The sequence below is a fragment of the Papio anubis genome, unplaced genomic scaffold (assembly GCF_008728515.1).
Source record: "Papio anubis isolate 15944 unplaced genomic scaffold, Panubis1.0 scaffold111, whole genome shotgun sequence".
Classification (NCBI taxonomy): Eukaryota; Metazoa; Chordata; class Mammalia; order Primates; family Cercopithecidae; genus Papio; species Papio anubis.
This window is the reverse complement of record NW_022160228.1, coordinates 169,448-188,171: the sequence shown is the minus strand read 5'-3', so window position 1 is coordinate 188,171 and position 18,724 is coordinate 169,448. Positions and strand designations below refer to the sequence as shown.

Below are 18,724 nucleotides of genomic sequence, written 5' to 3'. Positions count from 1 at the left end.
AAGCTTATAGGACCACCATCATATATGGGGTCTGTTGTTGACCAAAGCATTGTTACATGGCACATGGCTGTATTTTGTTTTTCCAACCAGTTTACACCTTAACATTTTCTTCTGTAGTCCTCCTCAGTACCTAGCATAGAGCCTTGTGCAGAGCAGCTCCTCAGTGAATCAACTGAGTGAATGAAAGGAACTTTCCAGTATAGACCACGTACTAGCACTTCAAAAAGAACACAGTGTAGGGTAATTTGGAATGTATCCTTTTGAAGAAACACAGCTTAAAAGTCATTTCATGTGTGTTGTCTTCACAGTGTCTCTGTGAGGTCATAGGCTGATATGTATCCTGTCATTGTTGAAAACAGTCTAATAATTGCCCTTGGCCACAAAGTCAGATCATACAGTCAAGCTATGGTAGAGCTGACCTTGGAATACAGCTGGTCCAGAGTCCAGTGATCTTTCCATTCCATTTTGTTATCCATATAACCTTTTTTTCTCTTATCAGATTGCTCTCGCCTTAGTCCTCAGAAATGCCAGGTATTGAAATGAGTCACTTACAACCAAATATAGTTGACATGTCCATATGAATTTCCATATATTTAATGTGGAAAACAGAATATTGATTTGCTCAGAATTTAAAATTCATACTTTTTAAACTTCCAGGCAATTCTGAATATGCTGTTAGGCTCCATTTTTCTTTTTAAGTCATTTGTATAGGCATGGATAATGTCAGACAGTGATAAATTTGAAATTGCAAAATAATTAGACTGAAAATAATTTTTAAGCAGCTTATCTATCCCTATATATAAGCTAAAATATCTTGGCACTTAAGCATAGGTATCATATTTCCTTTGCAGGGAAATGACATCAAATGTGGTTTGGGCACTTCTTATGCTCCTCAGACCTCAAGCTCACTAATAACTTTCTGAAGGTTCGGTGGAAAGTTAGAGGTGCAAAATTATTGGATACATTTAAAGCGTTTTTTCTTTTCTTTTTCTTTTAAAAGGTCATTTGAAACTAGGTGTAAGGCAGGGAATCCTTTAGATACTGCATCAGGCTGCACACGCCTCTGAAGAATACTGTTTCCTCAGGAAATTGCCTTTTTTAAAAGAGTCTCATAACTGTGAGGTCATCAGTCAGGTATAATCCAACCTTGAAAACAGATGTAACCTAAGCTACCTTGTGATGTAGACACATGTAATCTGTTCAATATAATGAACATTTATATTATTCACAGAACTCTCCCGGTGAAGGGAGGGGTATAGGGCAGCCAAGGTTAGTCTCATGAGTTTTAGCACAGATCATATGGGGTTTGTATCCAAAGCATTAGTTGGCTGGGAGTTCAGGCTAGTTCAGGCTTACCTAGGCTAACCTGGCCAGCCTAGGTTAGTGCTAGGCTACATCAAATGACTTGGTATGCTTGTTTGAAGTGCATATTCCAGGGCCCCACATTAGGCCTACTGAGTGAAAATCTCTGGGGATGAGCCGTGGAAATCTGCAAGTTTAGCTGTCCTGGTAGTTTTTATGCACTCTGAAATATTTTAGGGCAGGGCATACATAGCTGAGTTAGGACCAGAACATGCTGGTAGAAGAGAATTCTTTGGAAGATATGGGGCTCTGGTAGATGGTGCTATGGATTAGAACTTCAGATTAGGTGGAATTTGGACCTAGTCCTGTGAAGAAGTCTGGTTGAGAGAATGGGTTTTAGGGTATTCAGGGAATAGGATGTAGATGGGAACACAGAGTTTTGAAAAAGAAGATAGCATATTAGAATGAGTTTCTAGAAACACCAGCAGGTTTGGAATTGGGTCGTGCCCCTGGGGAATCTGTGATGAACTTGAGCTATAGGAGAGGCAACCAGGGAGGGCTCAGTGAGGAGGTACCCAAAGGGAGGATGAATGGGGGAGATAGGTGCACCTTCCGCCTATGAGTGTAGTATGCACAGGGGATCCTTCTTTACTAAGTTCTTTTCTTTTTGCTCACCAAACTTAGTAAAATGTTGTGCCTCTGTCTTTTCAACCAGAGATATATTAAATTTGATCATTAAGATCTTGATTTAATTCTTTTTTTTTTTTTTTTGAGATGGAGTCTCGCTCTGCTGCCCAGGCTGGAGTGCAGTGGCACAATCTCGGCTCACCGCAACCTCCGCCTCCCAGGTTCAAGTGATTCTTGTGCCTCAGCCTCCCGAGTAGCTGGGACTACAGGCATGCACCACCAGGCCTGGCTAATTTTTGTATTGTTAGTAGAGACGGGGTTTCACCATGTTGGCCAGGCTGATCTTGATCTCCTGACCTCAAGTGATCCACCCGCCTCGGCCTCCCAAAGTGTTGGGATTGCAGGCATGAGCCACTGCACCTGGCCAGATTCTTTACATAAGATTTTTGAGGGAATATGTTTTTGCTACAGTTTTATGACATATCACTGTGGTTCCTATACAAAATAGTGGTTTCATTATTTTTAAAAATTGTGGTAAAATAAAACTTAAAATTTACCCTCTTAACCATTATTAAGTATACAATTCTGGGCAATAAGCACATTCATGTTGTACAACCACTATCACCATCCATCACCAGAACTCTTTTCATCTTGCAAAAATAAACTCTGTGCCCATTAAACAACTCCCCATTTCTGTATCCTCCCAGCCGCCGGCAACCACCATTCTACTTTCTGTCTCTATAAATTTGACTTCTCTAGATGCCTCATGAAGTGGCAGTATTTGTCTTTTTATGACTCATTTATTTTAGTTAGCATAATGTCCTTAAGGTTCATCCATTTTGTAGCATGTGACAGAATTTCCTTTTTTTTTTTTTGAGACGGAGTCTCGCTCTGTCACCCTGGCTGGAGTACAGTAGTGCGATCTCGGCTCACTGCAACCTCCGCCTCCTGGGTTCAAGCGATTCTCCTGCCTCAGCCTCCCAAGTAGCTGGGATTACAGGTGCGTGCCACCACGCCCAGCTGATGTTTTGTATTTTTAGTCGAGACGGGGTTTCACCACATTAGCCAGGATGGTCTCCATCTCCTGAGCTCGTGATCTGCCCACCTTGGCCTCCCAGAGTGTTGGGATTCCAGACCTGAGCCACTGTGCCCAGCCCAGAATTTCCTTTTTAAGGCTGAATAATTTTCCATTACATGTATGTACCACATTTCGTTTGTTCATTTGTTGATAGACACATAGGTGGTTTCCACCTTTTTGGCTATTATGAGTAATGCCAGTATGAATGTGAGTATACAAATATCTTTTTGAAAACCTACTTTCTGGCCGGGCGCGGTGGCTCAAGCCTGTAATCCCAGCACTTTGGGAGGCCGAGACGGGTGGATCACGAGGTCAGGAGTTCGAGACCATCCTGGCTAACACGGTGAAACCCCGTCTGTACTAAAAAATACCAAAAACTAGCCGGGCGAGGTGGCGGGCGCCTGTAGTCCCGGCTACTCGGGAGGCTGAGGCAGGAGAATGGCGTAAAAACCCGGGAGGCGGAGCTTGCAGTGAGCTGAGATCCGGCCACTGCACTCCAGCCTGGGCGACACAGCGAGACTCCGTCTCAAAAAAAAAAAAAAAAAAAGAAAACCTACTTTCAGTTATTTTGAGTATAGACCCGGAAGTGGAATTGTTGGGTCATACGGGAATTCTATTTTTAATTTTTTAGTGGGTCACCATACTGTTTTCCCATAGTAACTGCACCGTTTTATGTTCCCACCCACAAAGCACCAGGATTCCAGTTTCTCCACATCCTAGCCAATACTTGTTATTTTCTATCCTGGATTTTCATTTTTCCTTCTAGATAATAGCCATTTTAATGGGTATGAGGTTGGTAAGTAGTAATATTTTTGAAGTGGGCCAGTTTTACTCATTGATTTGACAAGATTTTAAAGAAGTCAGTTGTCTGAAATAAGATGTGAATGTTACATGGGAGATAATTGTTTTCAGACACTAGAAAATCACAATGCCAACACTGAAAGAAAATAAAAATATTTGATGTTAATATTATAATTAAACATACTGCTTTTCTTAAAATTTAACAAGACTAATTTTTTAAAAACACTCTTAAGAGCTGTTGAATCCCAGGTGTGACTATAAGATTAAATGCATTTGTATGAAGTGTAATACCCATACTGCCTTTGTTGAATTTAGCTTTTAGTCCTAATTCCACTTCTGGGATACTCAAAATAATTAAAAGTAAGGTCTCAGAGAGATTTGTATACCCCCATTCATAGCAGCATTATTCACAACAGTCAAAAAGGGGGAATCAACCTAAGTGTTGATTCTTTCTTTTTTTTTTTTAATTTCAACACTTTTTGTAGAGATGAGATCTCGCTGTGTTGGCCAGGTTGGTCTCAAACTCCTGACCTCAAGATCCTCCTGCTTTTGTTTTGCTTTTCTTTTCTTTTTCTTTCTTCCTTTTCTTTTTTTTTTTGAGACGGAGTCTCGCTCTGTTGCCCAGGCTGGAGTGCAGTGGCCAGATCTCAGCTCACTGCAAGCTCCGCCTCCCGGGTTTACGCCATTCTCCTGCCTCAGCCTCCCGAGTAGCCGGGACTACAGGCGCCCGCCACCTCGCCCGGCTAGTTTTTGGTATTTTTTTCGTAGAGACGGGGTTTCACCGGGTTAGCCAGGATGGTCTCGATCTCCTGACCTCGTGATCTGCCCGTCTCGGCCTCCCAAAGTGCTGGGATTACTGGCTTGAGCCACCGCGCCCGGCCCCTCTTTTTTTTTTTTTTTTTTTTTAGACAATATCTTGCTCTGTTGCGCAGGTTGGAGCGCAGTGATGCGATCTTGGCTCTCAGCAGCCTCTGCCTCCCAGGTTCAAGTGATCCTCCCACCTCGGCCTCCTGAGTAGCTGAGGCCACAGGTGCATGCCACTATACCCAGCTAATTTTTGCATTATTTGTAGAGACGGGGTTTTGCCATGTTGCCCAGGCTGGTCTCAAACTCCTGGGCTCAAGAAGTCCTCCTGCCTCAGCCTCCTAAAGTGCTAGGATTACAGGCATGAGCACTGTATCCAACCACTTTTTCTTTTTTATCCCATGCTTGGACAGTAATCCTTAAAAGCAAAATAACCAACTGAATGAACGTAGTCAAAATAGAAGCAATTATTATACAAGTATTATGCTATTTTGATATATCTTCTATAGTATGTGTGTTATTAATGGGAACCAGAACTCTGGGTAGATATCGAATCCCTTGTCTTGACAGATACTTGGTAGGATTCTTGTTCAGTTAGAGTTAATAGTGAATTGGAGGCTAATGACCTCACCAGATAGTTTATATAGGACCAGAACCCTTGTTAGTATACAGTATTACTTTAAACCTTAGAGATCTGTTATTAGCAGTATAAATAATGACCAAATAATCTTGATCGAATCTTGTTTTCTGAAATCCATTTCATAAAATAAGTAATATGATAGCTTGTTTGGTGAAGATTTAAAGACAAAAATAGCAATAAAACAATACACACTGGCAAAAATTACACCACTGAATGTTTACTTAATTGTTTTTGACTGTAAATGCTAGAGAGTTAAAGTTAATTTCACTGGCTTTTGAAATGAAGCCTAGGAAGCATAAAACATGTAGAATAAAATTTATTACATAAAACAGTTATGCTTCAGATCAGTATTAAGATCAATACAAAAGTGGGGGGAAATGAAAGAGGAAGAGAACAGTAAGGGCGTATATGTAGGTGCCTGTGAGTTAGGATGATACCTGCTGTTACGATTAACAGAATTGTGAGTCATTACTTATAATTACCACCCCTAGAAATGTTGATTCCCTGGCAGTCACTGTTCACATTTTCATTGCTCCAATTCTTAAGCCTAGAGATACCACTTTCAGTGACAACCACTTTCAGTGACATTATCAGAATAGCCTGATGGCAGCATCAGCAACTTAGATTCCAACAGCATCTCTCAGAGACAGAAGATCAAGCAAAGGCCTCAGGACTTTTGAGCAAGACATCTCTACCTTGATCCATAATGACTCTTATTTGTATACTTGGTTATAATACTTTTTTGGTGGGGGGGATGAAGTCTTGCTCTTGTCCCCTAGGCTGGAGTGCAATGGCACGATCTCGGCTCACTGCAACCTCCGCCTCCTGGGTTCAAGCTATTCTCCTGCCTCAGCCTCCTGAGTAGCACGGATTATAGGCGCCTGCCACCATGCCTGGCTAATTTTTATATTTTTAGTGGAGATGGGGTTTCACCATGTTGGCCAGGCTGGTCTTGAACTCCTAACCTCATGGAGTCTTGCTGTGTCGCCAGGCTGGAGTGCAGTGGCGCAATCTTGGCTCACTGCAACCTCCACCTCCTGGGTTCAAGCAAGTGATTCCCCTGCCTCAACCTCCCAAGTAGCTGGAACTACAGGCGTGAGCCACCACACCCAGCTAATTCTTTTGTTTGTATTTTAGTAGAGACGAGGTTTCACCATGTTGGCCAGGATGGTCTCGATTTCCTGACCTTGTGATCCACCCGCCTCGGCCTCCGAAAGTGCTGGGATTAGAGGCGTGAGTCTCCGTGCCTGGCCTATAATACATTTTTTAAAACTTATTTTTATTTCAATCTTAGGTATATGGTTTAAAAATAAGTAGTATACAAAGCTTATAATAACAGAGGCATCTACTTTTTTAAACAACTTCTGGTATTTTACTCCATATCTATAAAAATGCTCATATTTGGCTGGACTGTGGTTTATGTAGCTGTTGTTCAAATTAAGCCTCATGGTATATCGTAATTATATTTCTTTATAAAAATGTTTTGTTTTTCCTAGAATTAAAAAATGCCTTGCTGCTTTTTATTTGCTTGACGTTTTTTTGAGACGGAGTCTCACTCTGTCGCCCAGGCTGGGGTGCGATGGCATGATCTTGGCTCACTGTCGCCTCCATCTCCCAGGTTCAAGCAATTCTCCTGCCTTAGCCTTAGTGGGGATTACAGGCGTGCGCCACCACGCCTGACTAATTTTTATATTTTTAGTAGAGACAGGGTTTCACCGTGTCGGCCAGGCTGGTCTCAAACCCCTCACCTCAAATGATCTGCCCACCTCCACCTCCTAAAGCGCTGGGATTACAGGCATGAGCCACCACGCCCGGCCGAGAAAAACTTTTAATTGCTTACAATGGAGATAGTTTTTTTCTGTGTGTGCGTTTGACTTTTGTGCTCTTATAAACAGCTGATTTTATAATAAATACTTTATTGCTGACTGAAATGTGCCTATTAAGTTATACTTCCAAACTTGTATGTGGAAACAAGTGTGACTTTTCAGTTCATTGATTTTTGTCCAAATAATTTTCATTTTAAAGGTCTTACAGGTGAGGAGAGTTTAAATGCATTTATGTAAATACAGGTGGTCAGAGTGTAGGAAGGGTGAGCTATTGAGGGCAAGCAATATGCATTTCTCTGTTGACTGTTTATTTAGATGCAAGCTTCGTGTTTTATGCCTAATATAGAAAAGTGGAAGAATATTATTTCTGAGCTTGGTGAGTAATAATCTTTTTATGTTAAAAATAGCATTAGTTATTGAAGAGGTAACACACCCTTTATCTGGAGAAATAAATTATGGCAACTCTGTCTCCCACAATACAGCTGTGAACTTAAAAGACGTAGACTTCTGAGTATTATGAGTATTATGAAGAAAATGTATGTAATAAAGCCCATGGACTTTACTCTGTGGTCAAAACTGTCACTTTCCTGAGACCTTTTCTGAAACTTGTTAGTTTGTCCTAGATGTAAAAGTAAAGCAGCCAAATAGGAGCAGTGGTGATGGCTTTGTCAAGACACTAAAGATGACGGAAGTGTAAAAAAACAATATGAAAACTCAGTGGTGTGAAACCATTTAGTAAAATATTAATAATGCCTGTATTTCATGGAGTCCCCTCTTAGTGCTGAGCATATTATGTGAGTTCTATCATCCACCCTCACTTATCAGTTCTATCTCTTTTTATTGTATTTTACTTTTTTGAGGCAGAGTCTCACTCTGTTGCCCAGGCTGGAGTGTAGTGGTGCGATCTCGGCTCACTGCAACCTCTGCCTCCTCGGCTTAAGCGATTCTCATGCCTCAGCCTCCCCAGTAGCTGGGACTACAGGCATGCACCACCACGGCCAGCTAATTTTTGTATTTTTACTAGAGATGAGGTTTCACCATGTTGGCCAGGCTGGTCTCGAACTCCTGACCTTAAATGATCCACCTGCCTGGGCCTCCCAAAGTGGTGGGATTACAGATGTGAGCCACTGCGCCCAGCCTCTATCTCTTTTTAATGAAGAGAAGGCTGAGAATGGCAGCAAGGAATGAAATCCTTTCCTCAAATGAAATTTTAGATACCTTAGTGTTTGGGTCTCGAGGTGACAAAACTTTTAAAAAATTATTTTAAATGGAAAGTCTTTAAATTTATTAAACCAGGGTTTTCAAAACATTTAGGTTTTTGTTTTTTACTAACCAGGGTCAATTTTGAACACAACAGTGTATCTGTGCCAGCATACCAAAGGCTGATGTCTTCAAATCCTAGTAATACAGTATGGTGAAAAAAAAATTACAGCCTTTAGACTTTTACAAAACTAGTTTGAATCCCAATTCTGTGCCTACCATCAGTCAGTCCCCAAACAAACCACTAAAATTCCTGGCTCAGCTTTCCCTGGAATGTATTCATCACCTGCCGCATAGCCCCTAGTGCTTGCTTGCGTAATGCTTAGCACGAGGTAGCCTTTTGGTAAATGTTAATGACTTACACTTGGAATGCAACTTGTGCTTCCATAAAACATCTTCTGTAGATATGGACTGAAATAGTGGATTTTTTAAAAAAGGCTTAAGACTAGATGTCTGGAAGTTCTTTATATTTCTTTGGTTTTAGGACCTCTCACTTTGTTTTCTTTTTATAGCTTTATTGAAGTTTAGTTGACATACAATAAACTACACACATGGAAAAGGAAAGTGTACAGTTTGATAAATTTTGACATTTTTACACCCATGAAACCATTGCCAGTATTACAATAGTGAACGTATCCGTCACCCTGAGACGTTTCCTCATGCCTGTAATCCCTCGCTTTTCTCCCTTCCTGCACAAACATATATGTGCCATGTGATCCAGCTGTTCCACTTCTAGGGAGTTAAGAGAAATGAACATCTGCCTTAAGACTTTTATACAAGAATGTTCCTAGAACCTTTTCTTTATTCATAGTAACCCAAAACCAAAGTTACCAAATAGCCATCAACAAATGAATGGATCAACAAATTATGATGTATCTGTACAATGGAATGCTATTCAGTAATAAAAGGAATGAACTGTTGTATTCAGGTTAAATTGAAGATTGCTGTATTTGAAGCAGATTTGCTTTCTTCATTGTACTGATTTTCCTTCACTTAGCATATCCCCCCCAATGAAGGAAACTAACCTAATATTTAGTTAGTTACAGATGAACCATAGAAGGTTGTAAGTTTTATTTGAATAATTAAGGATTGATTATTTTCAGAGAACTTACAGTAAAAAACAGTCAATAAGAGTTTGTTTTGCTACAGGACATTTTTCTATAATGCCAAATAGCTTATACACAATTGGTAAATAGAAAATGATGTCCATGATGGTTGTGTGGGTTTGAATGAGATTTTTCATAGGCAAGTGGGAGTAGAATTAAAAAGGAAAGGAAAAAACCCTCAGGTTGGCTGCTGCACAGATAGAACAGATAGAAATTCTTTTAAGTCTGGTTTGTGAACAATAAAGATTAGTTTCTGGAAAAAGAAATAGTTCTTGGACTCAGCCTGCCTCCCCAGCCTTGCTCAGCTTCTGAAAAGTTGTATCTTCTCCTGTGCCTACCTTAAAACAACAGTCTCAGTCAGTGGCTTGGAGTTCTACTTCAGTCTGCGTCGTTTTAGTGCCTGCAAACTAAAACACAGCTTTACTTTATTCTGTTAATATTTTGTATATCCTGAGTCAGTCCCTCACCATGCTGAGTTGCTTGCCTGAACTATTTAAGTTGTTTCTTGAGAAACCAACTGTTATTTTTGTTAGACTCTAATTACAAAGTTGCATAAATTTTAAGTAGTCTCTCTCAACCATATTTCTACCTCCTTTATTTTTTATTTTGCAGAATGAGAAGTTTTTTTCAGGAACATATATATGGGTTTCTAAAAAAAACCCCACCTGAATGTTAATTTGTTTTTTAAAATTTCCTGGAAATATTTTATTTAAAATGCATTTCTTATTATTTTTAGCTAATACCTCTTGCTTACTACACATCAAATGTTCAAAGTACTTACCAGAGATTAGCTCATTTAATTCACACATTACTGCGTGATGAATCTGGTATTATCGTTATTTTACAGAAAGGGAATAAGAGGATCAGAGAGAATGAGTAACTTGCCTGAGGTCAGACTACTGGTAGTCTGGTTCTGTAGGCTCTGTTCCTATTATGCTACATTGCCTTCTGTACCCTGTTGAATATAATAAACTAGATTTGATTACGATATTTTTTGTATACATTTAATTGATAGTTTCATAGCAAATCAAAACCTTGTCAGCATCAAATATACAAGTGAGAAGAATTGCAGTGAACTCATAAGGACAGCAAACTTAACAGCTTCATCCATTTAGAAGCTGGGAAAATGATGTCAAATTTATACTCTGTAATTGTTATAATAAGTAGTTTTTTAGAAGTCTTCGTTTCATTTGGTTTAGTTATGTTTTACATTTCTTCTTAGGCATATGACACCTGAAAAATTTTATGTGGAAGCTTGTGATGATGGAGCAGATGACGTACTTACCATTGACCGTGTGTCCACAGAGGTTACCCTTGCAGGTATTTTACAGCCAGATTTAGAAGTTTAGGGAGAAAGATTTCATACATAAATTACGATAGTTAAAAAACATCACTCAGAGGTGCGTCAGTGTGTGGATCTCTGAGTGCATTCTTACTAAAATTTTTATTCTTGCTACCTCATTTGAATGTAATGGTATACCCATTACTTTACATGAAACGTAATGGTAAAAACTGCAATTACTTTTGCACCAGCCTGTAATTTTTATGCATCAGTTTTATGCTATCTCCTTTTTTGTGAAAAGGAGAAATGATCTTGAAAATTTTAGGTAGTATTTTACTGTCTGTAAGGATTTAAAAACATAATATTTATTTATTTTTTCTCTTAGCTGTATTTTAACAGGATTGGCTTAGATAGCTAAGCTTCTTTCTAGCTGTAAGATTTAAGATATTTGAGAGTGAAAAAGTTGTTTCAGCTTTAAGAGTATGGAATTTTAACAGCTGCTTTTGTTTTTGTTTTGAAAACTTTCATGACTATGAGGAAATTTAATAAATGAAAAATAAAATATCCATCACTGACTAAAACTTGTAGGTGTTCGTAGGCAAATTATGTTTCTGAGTTTTACCTACCTATCCAGTTATACTTTGGTTTTGCTTTTCTGGGATGTGAAAAGCAAACTCTTTTTTTCACTTTTGTGGAACACCCTGACTTCTGAGTAGATAAATACAAAATAATTTTGGTGGCAAATTAATGTACCAAGTGATAACATATTTGGAATTTCATATTTTGTTTGTTGAAAGATTCTAATTCACCTCCAGAGTTCTATATTTATTTTTTTCTTAAAGTATAATCTTTGAATAACCATAGAGTAGGCATTCAGTAAATAGCCTTTGAGTGGGTGAAGCAAAATATGAAAATATATTACGTGAGATAATGGGGTGTAAGAAAAGTATGGCTATAAAATTTCTGTTTTTTTGATTATGTGGTAATTCTGGTAGGTACTATATAAAGTTTGTCTTTGATCAAATGGAATTAGAGCTCTTTTTTAGTTTGATAATTTGACATTTCCTATTTGTCTGTTGCTTGGTGGCTTGGTATCTCTCAAGATCGCTGATTGGTTTTAACCAGTGTTAGTACACTTCTCCTAAAGTTTAAATTATACTAATCTTTATACCGCGTTGATACAACCTAGTGTCTTACAAGAGCTTTAATGTGGGTGTATTTTCCATTATTCTTGATCTTTCAGTAACATTTTATTTGTAGGTAGAGACTGCAGACCCATTTGAATAGACTGAAAAGCTAAAGGTCATGAATAGTTTGAATGTAAAGATGATGATGCCAAACAGTCATCAGTAAGACACATGATAAAATACTTCCACGCAAAGTCAGTGCTGATGAGGGACTGACTTGCTGACAGTTTCTTAGCCAGTTTCTTTTCACCATTGAAAAGACTTTCTTTTCACAAAAGAAAGACCGTGGCATTTCTAACGAGACTATTTTGTCTTCCATGAAAAAACCTAACATACATTCTAGGAGTTATCACAGTTTTATTGCTGTTACACTCCAGTTTACATAACTTATAGCTCTATCAGTAGTGCATTTAAGTTAAGAAATGTTACTTTTCTTAGAACAAATCATGCAAATTGATTTAGTCAAAGTAACTATTGAAATCAAACTAAATTTCTGTTTGTGTTGGTGAGCTTTTTGTATGTGATTTTTCTTTCTTTTGTTTCTTTTAAAGTCAAGAAAGATGTTCCTCCTTCAGCTGTCACAAGACCAATTTTTGGTATACTGGGCACAATCCATCTGGTGGCAGGTAAGAGAAAATAAGTTAAGATGGACACAGAAGGTAATTAAACAAGGTAGTTAAATTGATAATATTAGAGTGAGTATACGATGAAGTAATACTTTGTATCATGCTTTAAGCAGTAAATCTCTTGGTTAAGTATTTGTCATTAATTTTTAAAAGAAATACTCCCCAAATGGTAAAATTTATCAGCATGAGGTTCTGGTATTTAAAAAAAAGTTTTGTATTTCGTTGTGTTTCAGTTAGAGTTGAAATCCTTAACTAGATTGTTTTTGCAAATGGGGTATGTAAAAACTTTTTTTTTTTTTAAGATGGAGTTTTACTCTTGTCGCCCAGGCTGGAGTGCAGTGGCACAATCTCGGCTCGCTGCAACCTCTATCTCCCGGATTCAAGCAATTCCCCTGCCTCAGCCTCTTTAGTAGTTGGGATTACAGATGCCTGCCACCACACCCAGCTGATTTTTTGTATTTTTAGTAGAGACGGTGTTCCAGCATGTTGGTCAGGCTGATCTTGAACTCCTGACCTCAGGTTGATCCACCCGCCTCGACCTCCCAAAGTGCTGGGATTACAGGCGTGAGCCACCATGCCCAGCCTGTAAATAAAATTTTTAATGCATCAGTGGACCAGGGTATTCTACACCTTCAGTCCTGTACTAATAGGACATAGTGTATGTTAGCAAATGTTACTTGGTTCTAAATTGTTAAGAGGGTGATTTTTGTTTAGATTTAATTTCATTGAGCTTGTTTGAAGTTCCTGTTGTTTCAGGCACCATGCTAGATGCTGAGTTATAAAGGATGAAAGTCCATTTTGCCCTGCAGTTCACAGTCTAGTGAGAGAGGCGTGTAAGTAGTAAACTACTGCAGTACAGTGTGACAAGTTCCAGGAGAGACATGTACATGGGAAAACTTTCAGAGAGGGCACTTGTGGGTAGAGTGTTGAACAGACCTGAAGAATTAATTCAGTAGGAAAGGGTTACTGTGTTTTATATATTTGTGGGGTGAGGAGGTGGCAAGGTCAGGATTGGTGTATTGTGCATGATGTTGTGATGACTCCTTGATTCCTGACCACTCATCCTTGTAATATTGCAGCAGCCAGTTAGGTATACTGCCCCAGCACATTTCTCTACCATTTAGAGTGACATGAAGGACATAGGAGTGGTGTGGAAGGGACATTGCCCTGTAGTGTCAGATCTTGTGACCTGATGCTTTGAGCTGCCTGCTAGGAAATGATTAGCAGAGGCCTGTATCCCTTGGGGTTGATGAAAGAGAGAAAAAGAAATATTTTCTGTCTCTACTTTCTGTTTACTAAGACAAATCCTTTGTTTATGAAAAGCTTTTGCTTTTATCTTTTTTGAGAAAAACGTGACCTTTCAGTAAGAATTGTTCTAAATAATATGCTGGCCTTTCTATTCATAAATTGTAAGGTTGCTTTAAAAATGGGTCTTTTATCTGAGTGGCACAATATAGTCTCATTCTACTAGCCTTTAAAGTTAAATAATAAGGACTCCTATTTCTACCTTTATAGTTACTGTTTTTATAATTATGTGTGTTTGGCTTGCTTTTTGCAGGTAATTATCTTATAGTCATTACCAAAAAGACAAAAGTAGGTGAATTTTTCAATCATGTAATCTGGAAAGCAACAGATTTTGATGTCCTTTCTTATAAGAAGACAATGTTGCACTTAACTGATATTCAGGTAAGAACTGGAAATTGTTACTAATTGCAGAGCCCAAAGAAGTAGCATGGGCTGGGTAGAGGAGGGTGAGGGTGTTGTGGAATAGATGCTGTAATTATTTTAATAACCTATAGAGTAAGGTCACTCTACCTACTTTTCTACCTAGGCATAATAAATATTTTTTAAATCATTTGTTGCTCTTGTTTGTTTGTTTGTTTGTTTTTTTAAGATTCTTTTTTTTTTTTTTTTGAGACGGAGTCTTGCTCTGTAACCTAGGCTGGAGTGCAGGGTGGCGCAATCTCGGCTCACTGCAAGCTCTGCCTCCTGGGTTCACGCCATTCTCCTGCCTCAGCCTCCCGAGTAGCTGGGACTACAGGCGCCCGCCACCACACCCGACTAATTTTTGTGTTTTTAGTAGAGATGGGGTTTCACCTTGTTAGCCAGGATGGTCTTGATCGCCTGACCTCGTGATCCGCCTGCCTCGGCTTCCCAAAGTACTGGGATTACAGGCGTGAGCCACCGCGCCCAGCTGATTCAGTTCTTAAATTGTGAAATGTCATATGGAGAGAAAAGGGAAAACAGAAATGCACATGTACTCAACACCAGATTTAACTTCATATCCTCTTTGTAAAGAAATAAATGACAAATACCTTTGAAGTTCTACTCCTCTTAACTCATTCTCTTCTTTCCCAGAGAGGTTTTCTCTATTTTTACCACATGTGAATGTAAGTGTGTATGTGTGTTTATGAAATGTGTATATAGTCTTTCAGGCAATTTTCCTTTTGCACTATTCCTATATGCACAGATTTCAGTAACCATGGTTTAGTTAACACCAATCCCCAAGCAACATGGCTTAAATTTCAGTTACTACAGTTTATTAACTGAAGAATTAACCCACCAAAGATGAAGGTGCAAAAGACAAAAAGCAACAACTCTGGAAGAGAAATTGAAATTGAACATAAATGGAGCATAGAAGAAGTAGCTGACCGTGGGAATACTGACACTATCACCATTGAAGGGACTGTAGGTATGCAGCCAGAGGTTCTAGTGCAGGCGAACTGACCGACGTTAATGATGGAGTGGCTGTGACGAAAAGGATGACAGTATCTCGGAGGAAGTGACGCCTGCAACAGACTTCCCATTAAAGGAAACCTTGGAGATATTTCCCAACGTTGAAAGTGCAAAGGATAAAATGTCAGAAGTTGGTTTAGACTTAGGAAGGTGTGTGGCAGTTCACCAGGGATAGAAGAGATATTCTGTATCTTAATTTATATGACAAGAAGAAGGCAAGCACTGTTCAAGTCTCTTGATAAGTTTTTGTACAAAGAAATAAAATATTTTTTATTCTCGGTGTTTCTAATGTTTTACAGTGTGCTAAATAAATATTAGTTTTACAATTTATTCATTTCTTTATACTTATAATAATTTGCTATATATATAACTTACAAGTTAATGTCTACAACTTATAACTATATAAGTAAATATAACTTACAATAGAGTTTTTAATGTTTTGACAAAAAAAATTTTTAAAGGTCATGAAACAATCATAGTTTTTACAGTTGACTGTTAAGATAGCTTAAGATTATTAAGATTAAAATCACATGGTAATTTTTACAGTCCCACTTTACAAAGTAAAGACTGCCTGTATTCATGTTTAAACAGGATCTGTTTTTGCTCATGAATGGCATTGCCCTGTTCTGATTCTTTGACTCTTACTTTTTAAAGTCAACATTGTTTAGAGATATATACCTATTGAGAGTGATTGTTTTCTTAATGTAATTTTAGTTATGTGTTTGCTATTTAAAAATTTTACGTTATATTTTTACACACAATTTATAAGAATGTTTGTTTCTAGAAGAAAATGTATTAAAACATATAACTTAGGATAAATATTTTAAAAAATAAAATTATAGCACTGCCTAAGTAAAACTACAAGATATGCTTTTTATACTTTAGAATTTTTTTATTTTATATATATATTGAGAAATATATATCAATATATTCATTCTCTACTAGGCATATTTTTAAAAAATAAAAATGGCTGTATTTATTTAATAGACCAGTCATATTTACTTAGACAGTTTCTTCTTGATTGTTATTCTTTGTTGTCAAGCTATGTAGCTAATTTTGAAAACATGTCTGAGCACAAATAAAAAATTTTGTATGTGTAGATTTGTAACATGTAGATTAACAAGTTAATCATTTAGTAATGGTTAAACGTTACTAAACATTAACAGTTGCTTTTTAAAACAAGGATAAAACCAAATGTCAATCTTGGTATTCATTGGGAAAGCTAGTTAAAATGGTTTTCCAAGAATAAAGATAAATATTGCTTTTACTGGACTTTTTAATCTTTGTTTTAAAGAAAAAGAATTCCATTTTACTTCTCATCCATCCCAAACCAGGGAACGTTTCTTGAGAATGAGGATTATGTTAGTATCTTGTTATTTGTGTTATTGGGCCCCTCATAAATGTATGTGTTTTATTTGTCAAATGAAGATAGCTATGCTAACTTAGCAGGGCTGTTGTGAAGATTAAAGAGAGTCTTAGGAAAATAACTGGCACACAGTAGATCATAACCAAAGGTGATGTTTTGTTAAAACCACTCTTCTGCCCTTTAGAATAAAGTTTGTAAAGGATACAAAGGGGAGAAGTCCTACCTAATCAAGTTCTCTAATAGTATCCTACAGTGTTTACTGAGTATCTTCTGTATGTCAGGAACTGTCCTGCGTCCCAGGGAAATGGCGAGCATCCCCCTTACTGGGTCAGTCCTTGTGCCAGTAGTCTTTAATGAGACTGGACTTAACAGGATTTAATTTGTATTCTTTTCTCATGCTGACAGATTCCTTTTCAATTATGAGCTGTACTGATTTTTCTTTGTTTACAGTTACAAGATAATAAAACCTTCCTAGCGATGCTAAACCATGTCTTGAATGTGGATGGATTTTACTTTTCAACAACATATGATTTGACCCATACTTTGCAGCGGCTATCCAACACTAGTCCAGAATTCCAAGAAATGAGTCTTTTGGAAAGGGTAAGCTTGATCTTCAGTTATTTTTATTTTTAGTATTTTAAAACAGACGTGTCTCTGTTTCATGCATAAAAATTTATATTGATTTTTCTCAGTCCTGGCTATATGTTAGAAACATGTATGAGGCTTTGAAAATATACCCTATTTTAAATATACATCACAATCCCAGCGTGAGAGTCCTTGAATCTGTGTATGGATACAGCCAGAATTGAGAACCACTGGTGTAGATACTCAGAAATCTTTGTATAAACACACAAGTAAGTTATTACAGGAAAATCTTTCAGAATTTGTATTTTGCATAACTATTACAAGGCTACCAAGTGCTAACTCTCACGTGTAAAATCTTCAAACTAGCATTGCATTCATTTGTAATTTCTTAACTCTCAACTCTGTTCGGTAGTGCAGCAGTTACATTAGTAGTGTAATTAGGCTTATAAAATTCATATGCTAATAGTTGATACTTCTGTAGTGATGGTTATTTATAATTTTTATAACTGAAAATGTAACAAAAGTCACTAAGAATTTGGAAAATGTCCTTTTAAAGTTTTTTTTTATTTTGCTTTTTTTTTTTCCTTTGAGACAGAGTCTCGCTCTGTCACCTAGGCTGGAGTGCAGTGGTGCGATCTCAGCTCACTACAACCTCTGCCTCCTGGGTTCAAGTGATTCTTGTGTCTCAGCCTCATAAGTAGCTGGAATTACAGGCGTGTGCTAACACGCTTGGATAATTTTTAGGATTTTTAATAGAGATGAGGTTTCGCCATGTTGCCCAGGCTGGTATCGAACTCCTGGCCACAAGTGATTCACCCACCTCATCCTCCCAAAGTGCTGGGATTACAGGGGTGAGCCACCGTGCCTGCCCAATCTGCTTTTTTTTTTTTTTTTTTTTTTTTTAAATATACAGTGAATGTATCTTTAAAATTAGGTTTCAGATGATCTCAACTTAAAGTTTCTTTTGTTCAGGAACCTGGATAATTGCTGCCTTAATTTTTTTGACACACCTTAGATGTGTTTAATGAGAAGACAGAATTTAAAAGGTCCTTCTATGTTACCTATTAGGTTGGACAATGTGAAGTTGTCAGTAACTGCCCATTTTTAATCAATAAAAATGGTTATTTCTTATAGTTCAACCTAAATTAATATTTTAGTTGACTGGCTTTTTTGGGTAAGATTTTACACTCTAATTTAGTAAAATTGTATGTAGCCTTAGATGGAAGTTTAGATGCAGGCTAAGCATTCAAGAAACTTGGCTTTTAACTACAAAGAGACTTGCTTTTAAAAGCAGTTGCTACATTCTCCATTTGTTTGTGAAACATCTCTACAACATCAGCCATGTACCAGGCACTATACTAGCCCCTGGGGACCCAGAATGAAGCTGTGGACCCTGTCTTGTGGGAGCCTACAGACCGCCAGGGAAGTGGTAGTCAAAGAATGGTTGCTATAATGGAGATATGTACCAAAGTGAAGTGGGATCCTGAAGGAATGAGGA

At 37.9% G+C, this 18,724-nt stretch overlaps 1 protein-coding gene across 3 annotated transcripts in view; it reads left to right on the top strand.

Moving 5' to 3' along the window:
* LOC101012911 (SAC1 like phosphatidylinositide phosphatase) overlaps positions 1-18,724 on the top strand; it is a 55,573-nt gene that overhangs the window by 2,556 nt on the left and 34,293 nt on the right. For 2 of the 3 annotated variants that reach the window (XM_003894552.4, XM_021934489.2), the window contains 4 exons: positions 10,667-10,764; positions 12,465-12,539; positions 14,098-14,225; positions 17,092-17,241. In XM_003894552.4, the coding sequence (XP_003894601.2) occupies positions 10,667-10,764; positions 12,465-12,539; positions 14,098-14,225; positions 17,092-17,241 (451 nt within the window). Of the gene's footprint in view, positions 1-10,666; positions 10,765-12,464; positions 12,540-14,097; positions 14,226-17,091; positions 17,242-18,724 lie in introns of those variants that run through there. The other variant, XM_017955507.2, reaches the window with a different exon arrangement.